This window comes from Tachyglossus aculeatus, chromosome 19 (genome assembly GCF_015852505.1).
Source record: "Tachyglossus aculeatus isolate mTacAcu1 chromosome 19, mTacAcu1.pri, whole genome shotgun sequence".
Taxonomy (NCBI): Eukaryota; Metazoa; Chordata; class Mammalia; order Monotremata; family Tachyglossidae; genus Tachyglossus; species Tachyglossus aculeatus.
Window position 1 is genome coordinate 924,922 of NC_052084.1, and position 22,596 is coordinate 947,517.

General features: G+C 49.2%; 1 protein-coding gene across 2 annotated transcripts in view; it reads left to right on the top strand.

Moving 5' to 3' along the window:
- The window catches only part of SLC35F3 (solute carrier family 35 member F3), an 89,743-nt gene that overhangs the window by 48,927 nt on the left and 18,220 nt on the right, over positions 1 to 22,596 (top strand). For both annotated transcript variants that reach the window (XM_038761197.1, XM_038761198.1), the window contains exons 2-3: positions 4,827 to 5,172; positions 21,712 to 21,931. In XM_038761197.1, coding sequence (XP_038617125.1) covers positions 4,827 to 5,172; positions 21,712 to 21,931 — 566 coding nt within the window. The remainder of the gene's footprint in view (positions 1 to 4,826; positions 5,173 to 21,711; positions 21,932 to 22,596) is intronic.

Below are 22,596 nucleotides of genomic sequence, written 5' to 3' on the forward strand. Positions count from 1 at the left end.
AGCAGACACGTTCCTGCCCATGCCGAGCGTACAGTCTGGAGGGGAGGCAGGCATTAATATGAAAAAGTAAGTAATTTGTAATATTCATTCAATCGTATTTATTGAGCGCTGACTGTGTGCAGAGCACTGTACTAAGCGCTTGGGAACAGTGGGCTCACAGTCGAGAAGATATAATTTAAAGATATGTACACAAATGCTGTTGGGTCAGTCCAGGTTTGGGGGGAATCCTGGGTTTCCCGACTTGTTGAAGGCAGGGAATGTGACTGCTAATGCTGCTGTATTGGACTCTTCCAAGTGCTTAGTACAGTGCTCTGCACACACTAAGTCTCAATAAGTATCAATGATGGATTGATAACGTTACCATCTCCACCTTCTGAAAAACAGCATGGCCTAGTAGTTAGAGCCCGGGCCAAGGAGTCTATAGGATGTGGGTTCGAATTCTGACTCTGCCGCTTGTCTGTTGTGTGACCTTGGGCAAGTCGCTTCACTTCTCTGCGCCTCAATTTCCTTCACCTGTAAAATGGAGTTTAGGGCCTTGAGCCCCATGTGGGACACGGGCTGTGTCTATCATCATCATCAATCGTATTTATTGAGCGCTTACTATGTGCAGAGCACTGTACTAAGCGCTTGGGAAGTACAAATTGGCAACATATAGAGACAGTCCCTACCCAACAGTGGGCTCACAGTCTAAAAGGGGGGAGTCTAAAAGGGGGGAGTCTAAAAGTGTCTAACTTGATTAGCTTGTATCGTCCCCAGCACGTAGTAGAGGGCCTATCAATCAATCAATCAATTGTATTTATTGAGCGCTTACTGTGTGCAGAGCACTGTACTAAGCACTTGGGAAGTCCAAGTTGGCAACATATAGAGACGGTCCCTACCCAACAGTGGGCTCACAGTCTAGAAGGGGGAGGCAGACAACAAAACAAAACGTATTAACAAAATAAAATAAATAGAATAGATATGTACAAGTAAAATAAATAGAGTAATAAATATGTATAAACATATATACAGGCACTTAGTAAGTGCTTCAAAAATACCATTAAAAAAATAATTACGGACACGGTCAGAGCAGCATCCTACCCTCATGGAATAATAATGATAATTAGGGTATTTGTTGGGCGCTTACCATGAAATGTAAACTGTGAGCTCATTGTGGGTAGGGGATGTGTCTGTTTGTTGTTGTATTGTACTCTCCCAAGCGCTCAGTACAGTGCTCTGCACACAGTAAGAGCTTATCACCTTGTAACCTCTCCAGCGCTTAGAACAGTGCTTTGCACACAGTAAGCGCTTAATAAATGCCATCATCATGATTAAGTATGATTGACAGACCGCCTGGAACCAGCAGGTCCTGGTTCCCCATCGCCCTGTCCCCAGGGCCTTAGTCATCCTACACTGATAATAATAATAATAATAATGGTATTTGTTAAGTGCTTACTCTGTGCAAAGCACTGTTCTAAACGCTGGGGGGATGCAAGGCGATCAGGTTGTCCCACGTGGAGCTCACAATCTTAATCCCCATTTTCCAGATGAGGTAACTGAGGCCCAGAGAATAATAATAATAATAGTAATGGCATTTATTAAGCGCTTACTATGTGCAAAGCACTGTTCTAAGCGCTGGGGAGGTTACAAGGTGGTCAGGTTGTCCCCTGTGGGGCTCATGGTCTTCATCCCCATTTTCCAGATGAGGGAACTGAGGCCCAGAGAAGTGAAGTGACTTGCCCAAAGTCACCCAGCTGACAAGTGGCAGAGCCGGGATTTGAACCCACGACCTCTGACTCCAAAGCCCGGGCCCTTTTCCACTGAGCCACGCTGCTTCTCCAAGCAGAGAAGTGAAGTGGCTTGCCCAAAGTCGCCCAGCTGACGGTTGGCGGAGCCGGGATTTGAACCCACGACCTCTGACTCCGAAGCCCGGGCTCTTTCCACTGAGCCACGCTGCTTCTTGACTTGGGAGATACTTGGGAGGGAGTAATGGGAGGGCAAGGGACCGACGCGCCCGCATCCCCCGAAGCCCCAGTCCGGAGGGTCCACTGAACAGGACGCCACCCCCCCCCCCCCCGCCCCATTTTGGCTAGTGCACGCTTGCGAATCCCTGCCCCTGTCTTGGAAGGGGCTGGGGGTGTAGACGGGCCTCAGTTGGTCCATCTGTCCAAGCGTCTTCTAGACTGTGAGCCCACTGTTGGGTAGGGCCCATCTCTAGAAGTCGCCAACTTGGACTTCCCAAGTGCTTAGTCCAGTGCTCTGCACACAGTAAGTGCTCAATAAATACGATTGAATGAATGAATGAACACCTGTCTACTTGTTCTGTTTTGCTGTCTCCCCCTTCTAGACTGTGAGCCCGTTGTCGGGTAGGGACTGTCTCTACATGGTGCCGAATTGTATTTTCCAAGCGCTTAGTCCAGTGCTCTGCACACAGTAAGCGCTCAATAAATACGATTGAAAGAATGAATGAACACCTGTCTACTTGTTCTGTTTTGCTGTCTCCCCCTTCTAGACTGTGAGCCCGTTGTCGGGTAGGGACTGTCTCTACATGGTGCCGAATTGTATTTTCCAAGCGCTTAGTCCAGTGCTCTGCACACAGTAAGCGCTCAATAAATGCGATTGAATGAATGAATGAACACCCGTCTACTTGTTCTGTTTTGCTGTCTCCCCCTTCTAGACTGTGAGCCCGTTGTTGGGTAGGGCCTGTCTCTATATTTTGCCACTTGGACTTCCCAAGCGCTTAGTCCAGTGCTCTGCACACAGTAAGCGCTCAATACATACGATTGAATGAATGAATGAACACCCGTCTACTTGTTCTGTTTTGCTGTCTGTCTCCCCCTTCTAGACTGTGAGCCCGTTGTTGGGTAGGGACCGTCTCGATATGGTGCCGAATTGTATTTTCCAAGCGCTTAGTCCAGTGCTCTCCCCCTTTTAGACTGTGAGCCCACTGTTGGGTAGGGACTGTCTCTAGATGTTGCCAATTTGTACTTCCCAAGCGCTGAGTACAGTGCTCTGCACATAGTAAGCGCTCAATAAATACGATTGATGATGATGATGATGACGAACCTGGACTTCCCAAGCGCTTTGTCCAGTGCTCTGCACACAGTAAGCGCTTAATAAATACGATTGATTGATTGATTATAAATAAATAAATAAATAAATATTTTCCTTGTCCATATCTATCCTATTTATTTTATTTTGTTAGGATGTTTGGTTTCGTTCTCTGCCTCCCCCTTTTAGACTGTGAGCCCACTGTTGGGTAGGGACCGTCTCTAGATGTTGCCAACTTGGACTTCCCAAGCGCTTAGTGCAGTGCTCTACACATAGTAAGAGCTCAATAAATACGATTGATGATGATGATGACGAACTTGGACTTCCCAAGCGCTTAGTCCAGTGCTCTGCACACAGTAAGTGCTTAATAAATACGATTGATTGATTAAATAAATAAATAAATATTTTCCTTGTCCATATCTATTCTATTTATTTTATTTTGTTAGTAGGTTTGGTTTTGTTCTCTGTCTCCCCCTTTTAGACTGTGAGCCCACTATTGGGTAGGGACCGTCTCTAGATGTTGCCAACTTGGACTTCCCAAGCGCTTAGTGCGGTGCTCTGCACACAGTAAGCGCTCGATAAATACGATCGATGACGATGCTCGGCACGCAGTAAGCGCTCAATCAATACGATTGAATGAATCATCAATCGTATTGATTGAGCGCTTACTGTGTGCAGAGCACTGTACTGAATGAATGAATGAATGAATGAATGAATGAATCCGGCTAATGTCCTCATTTCTGTTCCCCTTGTGTCTCCTCCTGCCAGGGGATGAGCGACCCCTGGCACCAGAATGAATGAATGAATGAATGAATGAATGAATGAATGAATCCGGCTAATGTCCTCATTTCTGTTCCCCTTGTGTCTCCTCCTGCCAGGGGATGAGCGACCCCTGGCACCAGAATGAATGAATGAATGAATGAATGAATGAATGAATGAATGAATGAATCCGGCTAATGTCCTCTTTCTGTTTCCCTTGTGTCTCCTCTTGCCAGGGGATGAGCGACCCCCGGCACCAGAATCATCATCATCATCATCATCAATCGTATTTATTGAGCGCTTACTATGTGCAGAGCACTGTACTAAGCGCTTGGGAAGTACAAATTGGCAACATATAGAGACAGTCCCTACCCAACAGTGGGCTCACAGTCTAAAAGGGGGAGACAGAGAACAAAACCAAACATACTAACAAAATAAAATAAATAGAATAGCTATGTACAAGTAAAATAAATAAATAGAGTAATAAATATGTATAAACATATATACATATATACAGGTGCTATGGGGAAGGGAAGGAGGTAAGATGGGGGGGATGGAGAGGGGGACGAGGGGGAGAGGAAGGAAGGGGCTGAGTGTGGGAAGGCCTCCTGGAGGAGGTGAGCTCTCAGCAGGGCCTTGAAGGGAGGAAGAGAGCGAGCCTGGCGGATGGGCAGAGGGATTGGGGGCATTCCAGGCCCGGGGGAGGACGTGGGCCGGGGGTCGATGGCGGGACAGGTGAGAGCGAGGTACGGTGAGGAGATCGGCGGTGGAGGAGCGGAGGGTGCGGACTGGGCTGGAGAAGGAGAGAAGGGAGGTGAGGTAGGAGGGGGCGAGGTAGGAGGGGGCGAGGGGATGGACAGCCTTGAAGCCCAGGGTGAGGAGTTTCTGCCTGATGCGCAGATTGATAATGTCCTCGTCTCTGTTTCCCTCGTGTCTCCTCCTGCCAGGGGATGAGCGACCCCCGGCACCAGAATGAATGAATGAATGAATCCGGCTAACGTCCTCGTCTCTGTTTCCCTCGTGTCTCCTCCTGCCAGGGGATGAGCGACCCCCGGCCCCACCGGCCCCGCCGGCGGAGGCGCAGAGCGGGACGGCGTCGACGACGTCGGGGCCGGGGCTCGGCCGGGCCCTGCGCTGGCGGAGCTGCGGTGGCGACGGTGGTGGCGGGCCTCGGGCGGCCCTGTGGGGCCTGGCCGTGGCCCTGGGGGTCTGCGCCACCTGGGCCGGCTCCACGCAGCTGGCCAAGCTGACCTTCAGGACCTTCGACGCGCCCTTCACGCTGACGTGGTTTGCCACCGCCTGGAACCTGCTCTTCTTCCCCGTGTACTACGCGGGCCACGTGTGCACGGCGGCCGAGAAGCAGGCCCCGAGGCAGCGCTACAGGTAGGCCCCTGCGGACCCTCCCCGGACCCCCCGCCGCCTCATCCGCCTTCTAGACCGCGAGCCCGTTGTTGGGGAGGGACCGTCTCTATCATCAGTTGCCCAGTTGGACTTCTCAAGCAATTAGTACAGTGCTCTGCGCACAGGGAGCACTCGATAAATGCGGTGGAATGAATGAATGATGCTGCTCAAATGTTTTGTTTTGTCGGCCGGCTCCCCCTTCTAGACCGTGAGCCTGTAGTTGGGTATGGACTGTCTCTATCATCAGTTGCCCAATTGGACTTCCCAAGCGCTTAGTACAGTGCTCTGCGCACAGGGAGCCCTCGATAAATGCGGCGGAATGAATGAATGATGCTGTTCACATGTTTTGTTTTGTCGTCCGGCTCCCGCTTCTAGACCGCGAGCGGTTTTTGGGGAGGGACCGTCTCTATCATCAGTTGCCCAATTGGACTTCCCAAGCGCTTAGTACAGTGCTCTGCGCACAGGGAGCGCTCGATAAATACGACGGAATGAATGAATGATGCTGTTCACATGTTTTGTTTTAGTCGGCCGGCTCCCCCTTCTAGACCGTGAGCCCGTTGTTGGGGAGGGACCGTCTCTGTCAGTTGCCCACTTGTACTTCCCAAGCGCTTAGTACAGTGCTGTGCACACAGCACTCGATAAATGCGATGGAATGAATGAATGATGCTGTTCACATGTTTTGTTTTGTCGGCCGGCTCCCCCTTCTAGACCGTGAGCCCGTTGTTGGGTAGGGACCGTCTCTATACGTTGCCAATTTGTACTTCCCAAGCGCTTAGTACAGTGCTCTGCATATAGTGAGCGCTCAATAAATACGATTGATGATGATGATGATGACGAACTTGGACTTCCCAAGTGCTTAGTCCAGTGCTCTGCACACAGTAAGCGCTTAATAAATACGATTGATTGATTGATTATGAATAATGAATGATGCTGTTCACACGTTTTGTTTTGTCGGCCGGCTCCCGCTTCTAGACCGCGAGCCCGTTGTTGGGGAGGGACCATTTCTATCATCAGTTGCCCAATTGGACTTCCCAAGCGCTTAGTACAGTGCTCTGCACACAGGGAGCGCTCAGTAAATGCGATGGAATGAATGAATGATGCTGTTCACATGTTTTGTTTTGTCGGCCGGCTCCCCCTTCTAGACCGTGAGCCCGTTGTTGGGGAGGGACCGTCTCCATATGTTGCCAATTTGTACTTCCCAAGCGCTTAGTACAGTGCTCTGCACATAGTGAGCGCTCAATAAATACGATTGATGATGATGATGATGACGAACTTGGACTTCCCAAGTGCTTAATCCAGTGCTCTGCACACAGTAAGCGCTTAATAAATACGATTGATTGATTGATTATAAATAATGAATGATGCTGTTCACACGTTTGGTTTAGTCGGCCGGCTCCCCCTTCTAGACCTTGAGCCCGTTGTTGGGGAGGGACCGTCTCTATCAGTTGCCCAGTTGGACTTCCCAAGCGCTTAGTACAGTGCTCTGCGCACAGGGAGCGCTCGATAAATGTGGTGGAATGAATGAATGATGCTGTTCACATGCTTTGTTTTGTCGTCCAGCTCCCCCTTCTAGACCGCGAGCCCATTGTTGGGGAGGGACTGTCTCTATCAGTTGCCCAATTGGACTTCCCAAGCGCTTAGTACAGTGCTCTGCGCACAGGGAGCGCTCAGTAAATGCGATGGAATGAATGAATGATGCTGTTCACATGTTTGGTTTTGTCGGCCGGCTCCCCCTTCTAGACCGTGAGCCTGTAGTTGGGTAGGGACCGTCTCTATCATCAGTTGCCCAATTGGACTTCCCAAGCGCTTAGTACAGTGCTCTGCGCACAGAGAGCGCTCGACAAATGTGACGGAATGAATGAATGATGCTGTTCACACGTTTGGTTTTGTCGGCCGGCTCCCGCTTCTAGACCATGAGCCCGTTGTTGGGGAGGGACCGTCTCTATCAGTTGCCCAGTTGGACTTCCCAAGCGCTTAGTACAGTGCTCTGCGCACAGGGAGTGCTCGATAAATGCGGCGGAATGAATGAATGATGCTGTTCACACGTTTGGTTTTGTCGGCCGGCTCCCCCTTCTAGACGGTGAGCCCGTTGTTGGGGAGGGACCGTCTCTATCATCAGTTGCCCAATTGGACTTCCCAAGCGCTTAGTACAGTGCTCTGCGCACAGGGAGCGCTCGACAAATGTGACGGAATGAATGAATGATGCTGTTCACACGTTTTGTTTTGTCGGCCGGCTCCCCCTTCTAGACCGTGAGCCTGCAGTTGGGTATGGACCGTCTCTATCATCAGTTACCCAATTGGACTTCCCAAGCGCTTAGTACAGTGCTCTGCGCACAGGGAGCGCTCAGTAAGTGCGATGGAATGAATGAATGATGCTGTTCACACGTTTGGTTTTGTCGGCCGGCTCCCCCTTCTAGACGGTGAGCCCGTTGTTGGGGAGGGACCGTCTCTATCAGTTGCCCAGTTGGACTTCCCAAGCGCTTAGTACAGTGCTCTGCGCACAGGGAGCGCTCAATAAATACGATTGAATCAGTGAATGAATGTAGTAAGCGCTTGCTGTGTGACTTTAGGCAAGTCACTTCACTTCTCTGAGCCTCGGTGGCCTCATCTGTCAAATGGGGCTGAAGACCGTGAGCCCCCCAGGGGACAAGCTGATCACCTTGTAACCTCCCCAGCGCTTAGAACAGTGCTTGGCACATAGTAAGCGCTTAACAAATACCATTATTATTATTATTATTGTTATTTATTATTATTATTATTATTATTATTATTATTAAGTCACTTCTCTGTGCTTCAGTTCCCTCCTCTGTCAAATGAGGATGAAGACTGTGAGCCCCCCGGGGGACAACCTCATCACCTTGTAACCTCCCCAGTGCTTAGAACAGTGCTTGGCACATAGTAAGCGTTTAACAAATACCATTATTATTATTATTATTTTTATTATTATCCGCACCCCGCATCGCTCATTCAGTCGTATTTATTGAGCACTCACCGTGTGTACTGTACTGAGCCCTTGGGAAAGTACATTCCCCGCCCACAGTGAGCTCACAGTCGAGTGTGGGGGCGATGGACATCAATACGAGGAAATAAAATGACAGATGAGCCCGGGCTTTGGAGTCAGAGGTCATGGGTTCGAATCCCAGCTCCGCCAATTGTCAGCTGGGTGACTTTGGGCCAGTCACTTCACTTCTCTGGGCCTCAGTTCCCTCATCTGGAAAATGGGGATTAAGACTGTGAGCCCCCCGTGGAACAACCTGATCACCTTGTAACCTCCCCAGCGCTTAGAACAGTGCTTTGCACATAGTAGGCGCTTAATAAATGCCATCATTATTATTATTATTATTATTATTATTATTATTATTATTATTACTGAGCCCTTGGGAAAGTACGTTCCCCACCCACAGTGAGCTCACAGTCTAGCGTGGGGGCGATGGACATCAATACGAGGAAATAAAATGACAGATGAGCCCGGACTTTGGAGTCAGAGGTCATTGGTTCGAATCCCGGCTCCGCCACGTATCTGCCGTGTGACCTTGGGCAAGTCACTTCACTTCTCTGAGCCTCAGTTACCTCATCTGTAAAATGGGGATTGACTTGTGAGTCCCACATGGGACAAACGCGTAGAACAGCGCTTTGCACATAGTAAGCGCTTAACAAATGCCATCATTATTATTATTATTATCATCATCAATCGTATTTATTGAGCGCTTACTATGTGCAGAGCACTGTACTAAGCGCTTATATTATATTATTATTCTTTTAGACTGTGAGCCCACTGTTGGGTAGGGACTGTCTCTATATGTTGCCAATTTGTACTTCCCAAGCGCTTAGTACAGTGCTCTGCACGCCGTAAGCGCTCAATAAATACGATTGATAATGATTGATGATGATGATGATATGTACCTGAGTGCTTTGGGGCTGGGATGGGAGGGGGTCCCCACCGGTCCACACCATCCGGGCTGGGTGGGACACATTTACCCCCTTTCGGTCATCATCATCATCATCATCATCAATCGTATTTATTGAGCGCTTACAAAATAAAATCAATAGAATAGATATGTACAAGTAAAATAAATAAATAGAGTAATAAATCCGTACAAACATATATCCATATATACAGGTGCTGTGGGGAAGGGAAGGAGGTAAGATGGAGAGGGGGATGAAGGGGACGAGGTCCTTCCTGACGGAGCTCGGTGCCAGCCGGGGTCTCCCCTTTCCGGGTCGGAGGGTGACGGGGGACGCGTGGGGAAGTCACTTCATTTCTTGGTGCCTCAGTTCCATCATCGGCGCAAGGAGTATTCAAAACCTATTCTTCCACCTATCTATAACGATGATGATGATGATGATGGCATTTATTAAGCGCTTCCTATGTGCAAAGCACCCTTCTACACGCTGGGGAGGTTACAAGGTGATCAGCAGCGGGGCTCAGTGGAAAAGAGCCCGGGCTTTGGAGTCAGAGGTCATGGGTTCAAATCCCCAGCTCTGCCACATGTCTGCCGTGGGACCTTGGGCAAGTCGCTTAACTTCTCCGAGCCTCAGTTCCCTCATCTGGAAAATGGGGATTACGACTGTGAGCCCCACGTGGGACAACTTGATCACCTTGTATCCAGCACTTGGAACAGTGCTCTGCACATAGTAAGCGCTTAACAAATGCCATCATTATTATTATTATTATTATTATTATATCAGGTTGTCCCACGTGGGGCTCACAGTCTCAATCCCCATTTTGCAGATGAGGTAACTGAGGCACAGAGAAGTGAAGTGACTCGCCCCAAGTCATGCAGCTGACAATAGGCGGAGCCGGGGTTTGAACCCATGACCTCGGACTCCAAAGCCCGGGCTCTTCTCCACTGAGCCACGCTGCTTCTCTACGATGGCGTTTATTAATAATAATAATAATAATAATAATAATAATAATAATGGCATTTATTAAGCGCTTACTATGTGCAAAGCACTGTTCTAAGCGCTGGGAGGATACAAGGTGATGAGGTTGTCCCACAGGGGGCTCACAGTCTTCACCCCCATTTCACAGATGAGGGAACTGAGGCCCAGAGAAGTGAAGTGACTTGCCCAAAGTCACACAGCTAAGTGGCGGAGCCGGGATTTGAACCCATGACCTCTGACTCCAAAGCCCGGGCTCTTTCCCACTGAGCCACGCTGCTTCTCTTAAGCGCTTACTGTGTGCAAAGCACTGTTCCGAGCGCTGCATTTCGACTCTGAGCCTCACGTGGGATGGGGACTGTGTCCGACCTGATTAACTGGTGGCTGCCTCGGTGCTGAGACCGGCGTTTGACGCCTATTAAGTGCTTAACAAATACACCTCTTCGTGTTATTAGTATTAATTTAATGTTTAATAACAGTATTAAGGCAAAATGTCACTCCTCAGTCCCTGCGGAAACACTCTTTTGTAGAGTTCAGGAAGTGACACCCTCCCCGTAGCCCCGTGAGCTGAGAGTAGTAAAAACTGTGGCATTTATGTGCTTTGTTCCTCAGAATTTCATGGATTCACTGGAATCACGGCTTTCCACTCTCTTGCTTTCCCTTCCCTTCTGTACTGATAGATTCTCGAAATCAGTAACATTTACTGAATGCCTCTTGTGGGTAGAGCACTGTACTGAGTGCTCCCTGGGGAGAGGGACGGCCGAATCGGTAGAATGAGGAGAAGCGTGACTTGATGGAGAAACCAGGGGCCTGGGAATCAGGCGATCTGGGCTCTAGTTTACCTGCTAGGTGACCCTGGGCAAGTCATTTCACTTCTCTGTGACTCAGTTTCCTCATCTGTAAAACGGAGATTGAAAACCCGGCCTCCCTCCTCCTTGGACTGTGAGTTCGAGGTGGAATGACTTTTAGACTGTGAGCCCACTGTTGGGTAGGGGCTGTCTCTATATGTTGCCAATTTGTACTTCCCAAGCGCTTAGTACAGTGCTCTGCACATAGTAAGCGCTCAATAAATATGATTGATGATGAATGCAGGCTTTGTCCAACTTGATTGTTTTGCATCCACCCCAGTGTTTAGAACAGTGCTCGGTGCGGGGTAAGCGCTTAACAAATACCACAATTATTATTAGTAGTAGTAGTAGTTCCCGGCCCACAACGAGCTTACCTCCTGCCCGTCCCCACAGCACCTGTATATATGTATATATGTTTGTACATATTTATTACTCTATTTCTTTATTTATTTTACTTGTACATATCTGTTCTATTTATTTTATTTTGTTAATATGTTTGGTTTGGTTCTCTGTCTCCCCCTTCTAGACTGTGAGCCCACGGTTGGGTAGGGACCGTCTCTATATGTTGCCAACTTGGACTTCCCAAGCGCTTAGTACAGTGCTCTGCACACAGTAAGCGCTCAATAAATACGATTGATTGATTGATTGATTACCTTTTATCTCCCCCAGTGCCTCGCACAGTGCCTGGCACATAGTAAGGGCTTTACAAATACCACAATTATTATTAAATAACTATCACACCGTCCCAAGTACTTAGTACGCTGCTCTGCATACTGTAGAGAAACAGCGTGGCTCAATGGAAAGAGCCCGGGCTTGGGAGTCAGAGGTCATGGGTTCAAATCCCAGCCCTGCCAATTGTCAGCTGGGTGACTTTGGACAAGTCACTTAACTTCTCTGGGCCTCAGTTCCCTCTTGTAAAATGGGGATTAAGACTGCGAGCCCCAAGTGGGACACCCTGATCACCTTGTATCCTCTCCAGTGCTTAGAACAGTGCTTTGCACATAGTAAGCGCTTAAGAAATACCATTATTATTATTATTATTATTATGAAGAGGCTCACTATAAGCAATTGACCGATTGATTAGGGAACGGCCCGAGTGCAGACGAGAGAATCTGAATCAGACTTTAAACTCTCAACTTGGACTTCCCAAGCCAACTTGGACTTCCCAAGCGCTCAGTACAGTGCTGTGCACACAGTAAGCGCTCAATAAATACGATTGATTGATTGAGTCCGTGGCGGGTCTGAGGCGTCAGCGACGTGAGCGGGGGCCGAGGGCAATTTTGGGGGGTTTAGAGCTTTGAATTGACCCTGTGTTTTACTGCTGGACTGTGAACCCCCTGTTGTGCAGGGACCGTCTCTATATGTTGCCAACTTGTACTTCCCAAGCGTTTAGTACAGTGCTCTGCACACAGTAAGCGCTCAATAAATACAATTGATTGATTGATTGATTGCTAGGGGGCCTCCCTGCTCCAATGGGGTGTTCTCCGACACCCCCGGATCCCGTCTGTTGAAAAGTACACACCGTCCCCAGTTCCCCCCCCCGACTTACGCGATAAATAGTGACCTATTTTTATAGGCTAACGTTAACATTTACTTTAAAAACTTTAAACAATGTCAGCCTGCCTTTCGGGAGGCCCTCCTGACTCCAGCCGACCCACCTTAAGGGATACCTTGTTGTTGTGTTTTAAAACGGAGCTTTTATTCCCCAGGTTGCTTCCACAGTACTTCATCATCATCAATCGTATTTATTGAGCGCTTACTATGTGCAGAGCACTGTAGTAAGCGCTTGGGAAGTACAAATTGGCAACATATAGAGATGGTCCCTACCCAACAGTGGGCTCACAGTCTAAAAGGGGGAGACAGAGAACAAAACCAAACATACTAACAAAATAAAATAAATAGAATAGATATGTACAAGTAAAATAAATAAATAGAGTAATAAATATGTACAAACATATATCCATATATACAGGTGCTGTGGGGAAGGGAAGGAGGTAAGATGGGGGGATGGAGAGGGGAGCGAGGGGGAGAGGAAGGAAGGGGCTCAGTCTGGGAAGGCCTCCTGGAGGAGGTGAGCTCTCAGCAGGGCCTTGAAGGGAGGAAATTACTTATCTCGCTTTGGTCCTCACAGCATCCCACTGAGGTACTGAGGGGCGGGTTTTATTAACTCCGTTTTACAGAGGAGGAAACTGAGGCCCAAAGAGTTGAAGAAGCGGTTTAAGAATCAATCAATCGTATTTATTGAGCACTTACTTAAGAAGCCACGTGGCCAGGTGGAAGGAGCACAGGCCTGGGAGGTGGGCCGCGGGTTCTCTTCCTTGTACTTCCCAAGCGTTTAGTACAGTGCTCCGCACACAGTAACGACGGCATTTATTGATTAAGCGCTTACAGTAAGCGCTCAATAAATCCGATTGAATGAATGAATATCCCTGGCTCTGCCACTGGCCTGCTGTGTGATCTTGGGCAAGTCACTTAACCTTTCTGGGCCTCCGTTTCCTCATCTGTAAAATGGGGGTTAGATACCCGCCCTCCGCCCCTTTAGACCGTGAGCCCCGTTTTGGAGAGGGATTGTGTCCGTTCTGATTTTCAGGGCCCCTATGACTGTTTGTGTGGATCGGTGGCAAAATAATAACTTCATGAAAGAAGCAATGCGGACTTTGGAGGGAAATTACACACACGTACCTACCTAACTTTTGTGCTCAAGGAATCAATCAACGGGAGTGTTTACTCTGTGCAGAGCACTGGGCTAATCACTCGGGAGAGTCCAACGCAGTAGAGTTTGGAGGCACGATGGCAAAACTAACCCGTGAGTCGCGTGGAAGAGCGGGAACACCCAGTCCCGATTAATCCCAGATGGAAGTTGAGGCAGAGACTGAAAACCGTAGCAGTGTGTTAACCCGGTGTCATCCTGAAATCCTGATTTTTCGCAGACGTTTAAGTCGCTATCAAACGGACAAATAATGATGCCGTATTCACAGCTTGGCCTAGTGGAAGGAGCCCGGGCCTGGAAATCGGGGGACCTGGGTTCTAATCCTGCCTCCTCCACTTGTCTGCTTAGGGACTTTGGGTGAATTGCTTAACATCTCTGTGCCTCAGTTTCCTTATCTGCAAAATGGGGATTAAATCCTACTCCCTCGTAGACTGTGAGCCCCGTGTGGGACGGGGATGATCTTCTATCTTTCCCAGCGCTTAGCACAGTGCCTGACAGGAGGGGCCCGGGTCGGAGTCGGGAGTAGACAATGAGGACGAGAAAGTGCTCTCCTCGTCTGTTTCGCCCCTGGAAGGAAAGGGATGAATCTTCTTCTGACTGCCCATTCAGGAAAAAAAAATTCAGAAGCGTTTCAAACATCACTTTCCGTGAAGTGTCAACCCACTGCCAACAGCAAACCTGCCCGTCCCCTCCCCTCCTTTCTCTGTTCCTGTCTCTCTGAGTGCTTTCGGAAAAGAAAAAACAAAAAGAAATCCACCAAGCAGAAAATTGGGGCAGCTCTTTTGGTGGTTTTACGGCCTGTTGCTTTCACGGCCCTGAACTGGGGGCCCGCTGTGTGCAGAGCGCTGTACTGTGGGCAGAGAACTTTGCTGAGCTCCTGTCACGATCACAGCGCTGTGCGAAGCACCTACTATGTGTCAAGCACTGTAGTGGGCGCCTACTTTGCACAGCGCACTGTTACCAAGGCATGCAGAGTGCTGTTTTGGGTGCCTGTATGAGGCAGGTGGTATTCAGCAAGTACCCGCCTTCCTTACCTTCCATCTGGGTTGGGCTGCCCTGTGCTAAACACTGGAATAGATAGGAGATTGGACTATATTCCAGCCACGCACGGGAGGGAAGGAGAACAGGAAGCTTAATCCCCATTTTACAGAGGAGAAAACTGAGACCCCCTCTCCATCCCCCCCATCTTACCTCCTTCCCTTCCCCACAGCACCTGTATATATGTATATATGTTTGTACATATTTATTACTCTATTTATTTATTTTATTTGTACATATCTATTCTATTTATTTTATTTTGTTAGCATGTTTGGTTTTGTTCTCTGTCTCCCCCTTTTAGACTGTGTGCCCACTGTTGGGTAGGGACTGTCTCTAGATGTTGCCAATTTGTACTTCCCAAGCGCTTAGTACAGTGCTCTGCACATAGTAAGCGCTCGATAAATACGATTGATGATGATGATGATAATGATGAGACCCGGGGAGGTTCAGTGACTTACCCAGGGTCACTCAGCAGGTCAGGGGTCCGGATCTCCCGAATCCCAGGTTCGTTCCCCCCCCGAGGCCCGGCCGCCTCCCCGTGGACCGCCCGGCCGGCCTTTTCCGTCTGTGGAAAGTTTTCTATTTTTGGGCTTCCTGTCGCAGAGTGCTTTCTGTGGAAACACCACGAGGATAATTAAATTGACCTCAGCAGCCGCTCGCCACTTTGTGCAGAGATAACAAATGTGGTTGCAGAGCTAATGCTCGGCCCTCGTCCCGGCCCCCGGCGCTTCAGCTGAATGAGTTTCTTCGAGTTATTAATTCACGCCCCTGATAAGGGAAAAGTGTGGAGCTGTAGGGGCAGCCCGGTCACAGCCAGTCGGTGCTATGGTGTGGACCACCTTACCCATCGGTGTGTTTGAGGTCGGAGTTCAACCATCCCGCTCTAAGAGGGCATTTGGGAATGCCAGGGACAGAGGGATGGCGGGACGGGGTGGGAGAGCTTCTCAAACGCTGGGTGTGGGGACCTGGATTGGGTCTGCTGTGTGACCTTGGGCAAGTCACTTAACTTCTCTGAGCCTGTTACCTCATCTGTAAAATGGGGATTAAGACTGTGAGCCCCACATGGGACAACTTGATCACCTTGTATCCCCCCCAGCGCTTAGAACAGTGCTCTGCACATAGTAAGCTCTTAACAAATGCCATCATTATTATTATTATTTGCTCCGCTCCTCTGCCGCCAATCTCCTCACCGTGCCTCGTTCTCGCCCGTCCCGCCATCGACCCCCGGCCCACGTCATCCCCCGGGCCTGGAATGCCCCCAATCCCTCTGTCCATCCGCCAAGCTAGCTCTCTTCCTCCCTTCAAGGCCCTACTGAGAGCTCACCTCCTCCAGGAGGCCTTCCCACACTCAGCCCCCTCCTTCCTCTCCATCCCCCCCGCCTCACCTCCTTCCCCTCCCCGCAGCACCTGTATATATGTATATAAGTTTGTACGTATTTATTACTCTATTTTATTTGTACATATTTATTCTATCTATTTTATTTTGTGAATATGTTTTGTTGTCTGTCCCCCCCTTCTAGACTGTGAGCCCGCCATTGGGTAGGGACCGCCTCTCTATGTTGCCAACTTGGACTTCCCAAGCGCTTAGTCCAGGGCTCTGCACACGGTAAGCACTCAATAAATACGATCGAATGAACGATGAATGAATTTGATTCCGGGGTGGAAGTCAGCCGGGCGGAGTGGAGAGTCCTGGCTCCTGCTTCCTTGGGATGGGAAATGGACTGCCCCCAACTCGGTTCAGCCCAGTGACCCGACACAAGCCATCCGTCTCCCCAACTCTCCATCCCTGACTCCCCCCAGTTGATCCAACCTGGACCATCCTACCCCCCTAACTCTCCTCCGGTGACCCAGATTGGACTCTCCAACATCCCTGACTCTCCCTTCTCCATTCCTGGCTCTTCCCGCTCAGTGACCCAGCGTGGACCATCCAACATCCCTGATTCTCCCCTCTCCATTCCTGACTCTTCCCGCTCGGTGACCCAGCGTGGACCATCCAACATCCCTGATTCTCCCCTCTCCATCCCTGACTCTTCCCACTCGGTGACCCAGCGTGGACCATCCAACATCCCTGACTCTCCCCCCACAGTGACCCAATCATCATCATCATCAATCGTATTTATTGAGCACTTACTATGTGCAGAGCACTGTACTACGCGCTTGGGAAGTACAAATTGGCAACATATAGAGACAGTCCCTACCCAACAGTGGGCTCACAGTCTAAAAGAATCCCGACCGTCCAACACACCTGACTCTCTCTTCTCCATCCCTAACATTCCCTTCTGAACATGGATTAATCATCCGTAAAATGGATCCAAAACCTTGAACCGGCTGCTATTTTCAGCCTTAACTGCTTCCTGAGGGAATGAATCAATCAATCGTGTTTATTGAATCTCTATAATGAATCGTATATAATTGAATCTCTATAATTATGATCTCTATAATTGAATCGTATTTAATGAATCTCTAAATTTGCCAATCAGTCAATCATCAGGATATTACTGAGCACTGTGCTAGCTCTCGGGAGAGTAAAACAGGGGCACTGGCTTGGACCCAGAACTTTCAATCTCATCGGGAGAAACAGACACAGAGTCCGGCACAAGAGTGGGAGCAGGAGAAACAGCTGTTTGTGGCAGGAGGATGGAAGGATAAATAGACAAATAAGTGTAGAGTAACGGAAGTTTAATCTGCAGTTTGTTCTCTGTCTCCCCCTTTTAGACTGTGAGCCCACTGTTGGGTAGGGACTGTCTCTAGATGTTGCCAACGTGTACTTCCCTAACGCTTAGTCCAGTGCTCTGTACACAGTAAGCGCTCAATAAATACGATTGATTGATTGATTGATGTATATATGTTTGTACATATTTATTACTCTATTTATTTATTTATTTTACTTGTACATATCTATTCTATTTATTTTATTTTGTTAATATATTTGGTTTTGTTCTGTGTCTCCCCCTTCTAGACTGTGAGCCCACTGTTGGGTAGGGACTGTCTCTATATGTTGCCAACTTGTACTTCCCAAGTGCTTAGTACAGTGCTCTGCACACAGTAAGCGCTCAATAAATATGATTGATTGATTGATTGACTACTACTAATAATAATGATGGCATTTATTAAGTGCTTACTGTGCTCATTCAAAGTATTCATTCATTCAGTCATATTTATTGAGCGCTTACTGTGTGCAGAGCACTGTACTAAGCGCTTGGGAAGTACAAGTTCGCAACATATAGAGATGGTCCCTACCCAACAGTGGGCTCACAGTCTACAAGGGGTTTAGAAGTCTAGACAGTCTAGAAGAAGAAAGCTCTGGGGAGGTTACAAGGTGATCAGGTTGTCCCACGGGGGACTCACAGTCTTAATCCCCATTTTACAGATGAGGTAACTGAGGCCCAGAGAAGTTAAGTGACTTGCCCAAAGTCACACAGCTGACAATTGGCGGAGCCGGGATTTGAACCCATGACCTCTGACTCCAAAGCCCGGGCTCTTTCCACTGAGCCACGCTGCTTCTTTAATGGATAGAGCCCAGGCCTGGGTTCTTATCCTGCCATCCCTACTTGTCTGCTGTGTGACCTTGGGCAAGTCACTTAACTTCTTTGGGTCGTGGTTACCTCCTCTGTAAAAAGAAGATTAAGTCTGTGAGCCCCACATGGGACATAATAATAATAATAATAATAATAATAGCATTTATTAAGCACTTACTATGTACAAAGCACTGTTCTAAGCGCAGGGGAGGTTACAAGGTGATCAGGTTGTCCCACAGAGGGCTCACAGTCTTATTCCCCATTTTACAGATGAGGTAACTGAGGCACAGAGAAGTTAAGTGACTTGCCTAAAGTCACACAGCTGACAATTGGCAGAGCTGGGGAGAAGCAGCGTGGCTCAGTGGAAAGAGCCCGGGCTTTGGAGTCAGAGTTCATGGGTTCGAATCCCGGCTCTGCCAATTGTCAGCTGGGTGACTTTGGGCAAGTCACTTCACTTCTCTGGGCCTCAGTGACCTCATCTGTCAAATGGGGATTAAGACTGTGAGCCCCCCGTGGGAGAACCTGATCACCCTGTAACCTCCCCAGCGCTTAGAACAGTGCTTTGCACATAGTAAACAATCAATCAATCAATCATATTTATTGAGCGCTTACTGTGTGCAGAGCACTGTACTAAGCGCTTGGGAAGTACAAGCTGGCAACATATAGAGACAGTCCCTACCCAACAGTGGGCTCACAGTCTAGAAGGGGGAGACAGAGAACAAAACCAAACATACTAACAAAATAAAATAAATAGAATAGATATGTACAAGTAAAATAAATAAATAAATAGAGTAATAAATATGTACAAACATATATACATATATACAGGTAGCGCTTAATAAATGCCATCATCATCATCATCATCAAAGAACCCATGACCTCTGACTCCAAAGCCCGGGCTCTTTCCACTGAGCCACGCCGCTTCTCATGGACATGGACTGTGTCCAACCCGATTAGCTTATATGTAAGCTAATAAGACTGTGAGCCCCCCGTGGGACAACCTGATCACCCTGTATCCCCCCAGCGCTTAGAACAGTGCTTTGCACATAGTAGGCGCTTAACAGATGCCATCATTATTAGTATTATTGTTATTATGTACCGCAGCACTTAAGACAGTGCCTTTCGCAAGGTAAGCGCTTCACAAATATCGTAAAAAATTGAATGTAGATGTGGGAATGGCGCATGCGACTGGTGGACCGGCGTGGCCCAGGAAGGAGGGGATTAGTCAGGGAAGGCTTCCTGGAGGAGGGCTAGGAAGCTGGGGAGAAGCGTTGCCCGCAGGCCGGCTGGCACGCCGAGTCTCCTCGGCTCGAGGGTGGCCGTTCTGCTGCTACAGCTGCTCTGTTTCCTGCTGTGAACCCACTGTTGGGTAGGGACCATCTCTAGATATTGCCAACTTGGACTTCCCAAGCGCTTAGTCCAGTGCTCTGCACACAGTAAGCGCTCAATAAATACGATTGATTGATTGATTGATTGAAGAGAATCAGCTCCTGCTGCCACCGCCACCGTCTTCCCGGGGAGAGAGGGGACCGTCGGGCGAGGGCTCGTCCGGGCCGAGGCGCCGGGGGAGAGTTGGGGGAGTCGGATGGTCCGTTGGCCCACCTGGGGCTCACAGTCTTAATCCCCATTTTGCAGATGAGATAACCGAGGCACGGAGAGGTGAAGTGACTTGCCCAGAGTCACCCAGCTGACAAGTGGCGGAGCCGGGATTTGAACCCATGACCCCGGACTCCAAAGCCCGGGCTCTTTCCACTGAGCCACGCTGCTTAGCAGACAGATGGCGGAGCTGGGATTAGACCGTTCAAAGCCCTACTGAGAGCTCACCTCCTCCAGGAGGCCTTCCCACACTGAGCCCCCTTTTTCCTCTCCTCTTCCCCTTGTTAATATGTTTTGTTTTGTTGTCCGTCTCCCCCTTCTAGACTGTGAGCCCACTGTTGGGTAGGGACCGTCTCTATATGTTGCCAACTTGGACTTCCCAAGCGCTTAGTCCAGTGCTCTGAACACAGTAAGTGCTCAATAAATACGATTGATCGATTGATTGATTGACTGTATGTTGCCGACTTCATTCGTTCATTCATTCAATTGTATTTATTGAGCGCTGAGTGTGTGCAGAGCACCGGACAAAGCGCTTGGGAAGTACAAGTTGGCAACATAAATACGATTGAATGAATGAATGGACACAGTAAGCGCTCCTGGGACTTCCCAAGCGCTTAGTCCGGTGCTCTGCACACAGTCAGCGCTCAATAAAAACGATTGATTGATTGTATGTTGCCGACTTCATTCCTTCAATCGTATTTATTGAGCGCTGACTGTGTGCAGAGCACCGGACTAAGCGCTTGGGAAGTACAAGTTGGCAACGTAAATACGATTGAATGAATGAATGGACACAGTAAGCGCTTCTGGGACTTCCCAAGCGCTTAGTCCAGTGCTCTGCACACAGTAAGCACTCAATAAATATGATCGATCAATTGATTGACTGTATGTTGCCGACTTCATTCGTTCATCCATTCAATCGTATTTATTGAGCGCTGACTGTGTGCAGAGCACTGGACTAAGCGCTTGGGAAGTACAAGTTGGCAACGTAAATACGATTGAATGAATGAATGGACACAGTAAGCGCTCCTGGGACTTCCCAAGTGCTTAGTCCAGTGCTCTGCACACAGTAAGCGCTCAAGAAATATGACTGAATGAATGAATGGACACAGTAAGTGCTCCTGGGACTTCCCAAGCGCTTAGTCCAGTGCTCTGCACATAGTAAGCGCTCAAGAAATACGACTGAATGAATGAATGGACACAGTAAGCGCTCCTGGGACTTCCCAAGCGCTTAGTCCAGTGCTCTGCACACAGTAAGCGCCCAAGAAATATGACTGAATGAATGAATGGACACAGTAAGCGCTCCTGGGACTTCCCAAGCGCTTAGTCCAGTGCTCTGCACACAGTAAGCGCTCAAGAAACACGACTGAATGAATGAATGGAGGGGGAACCTGCCGGCAGCCCCCCGGGAGCCTCGCGATCCCCTTCCTTCCTCTCCCCCTCGTCCCCCTCTCCATCCTCCCCATCTTACCTCCTTCCCTTCTCCACAGCACCTGGATATATGTATATATATTTGTACAGATTTATCACTCTATTTATTTATTACTCTATTAATTTATTATTTATTTATTTATTTATTTTACTTGTCCATATCTATTCTATTTATTTTATTTTGTTAATACGTTTGGTCTTGTCGTCCGTCTCCCCCTTCTAGACTTTGAGCCCGCTGTCGGGTAGGGACCGTCTCTAGATGTTGCCACCTTGGACTTCCCAAGCGCTTAGTCCAGTGCTCTGCACCCAGTAAGCGCTCAATCAATACGATTGATTGATTGATATTGATTGATCCGGCCGGGCCGGTCCCCCTCCCACCTCGCCGGACAGCGGACGGGGTGGCCGTCCCCGCATCCCGAGGCCACGTGGCTCCAGCGGAGGGGGCGGCCGGAGAGAGGGGAGAGGTCGCCCACCCGCCTCTCCCGCCTTCCCGCCGCTGCAGGGAATGCTGCCGCTTCTTTGGCGAGAGCGGGCTGACTCTGAAGGCGTTTTGCATCAAGATCGCGCCCTTCGGGGTCCTGTGCACGCTGACCAATTACCTGTACCTGTACGCCCTGAAGAAGATCAACACGACGGACGTCTCCGCGCTCTTCTGCTGCAACAAAGCGTTCGTGTTCTTGCTGTCGTGGATCGTGCTCAGGGACAGGTTCATGGGCGTCAGGGTAAGTCCCCGGTCCGGGGGAAGAAGCGCGGGGTCCCCCGTGCCCGTCGCGTCCCGCCGACCCGCGAAGTCGTCGCCAAATTCACGGCCGACGGCTCCCCGGCCCGCTCTCAGACTGGCCACGGTGACCAGGCCCCGACCAGTGGGCCGGCTGAACATCATCATCATCATCATCATCATCATCAATCGTATTTACGGAGCGCTTACTGTGTGCAGAGCACTGGACTAAGCTTTTGGGAAGGACAAATTGGCAACATATCATCATCAATCGTATTTATTGAGCGCTTACTATGTGCAGAGCACTGTACTAAGCACTTGGGAAGTACAAATTGGCAACATATAGAGACAGTCCCTACTCAACAGTGGGCTCGGCTGGCCTTTAAAAATTGTGGCATTTGTGCTTATTGCGCGCCAACCACTGCGCCGCTCCTAATTGTAACGACGGCGTCCGGTAAGCGCTTACTATGTGCCGGGCGCCGCTACCGACCGCCGGGATGGATACCGGCAAATCGGGTTGGACACGGTCCCGGCCCCCCGCGGGGCTCACCCTCTCAATCAATCGTATTTATTGAGCGCTTACTAATCAATCAATCAATCAATCAATCGTATTTATTGAGCGCTTACTATGTGCAGAGCACTGTACTAAGCGCTTCGGAAGTCCAAGTT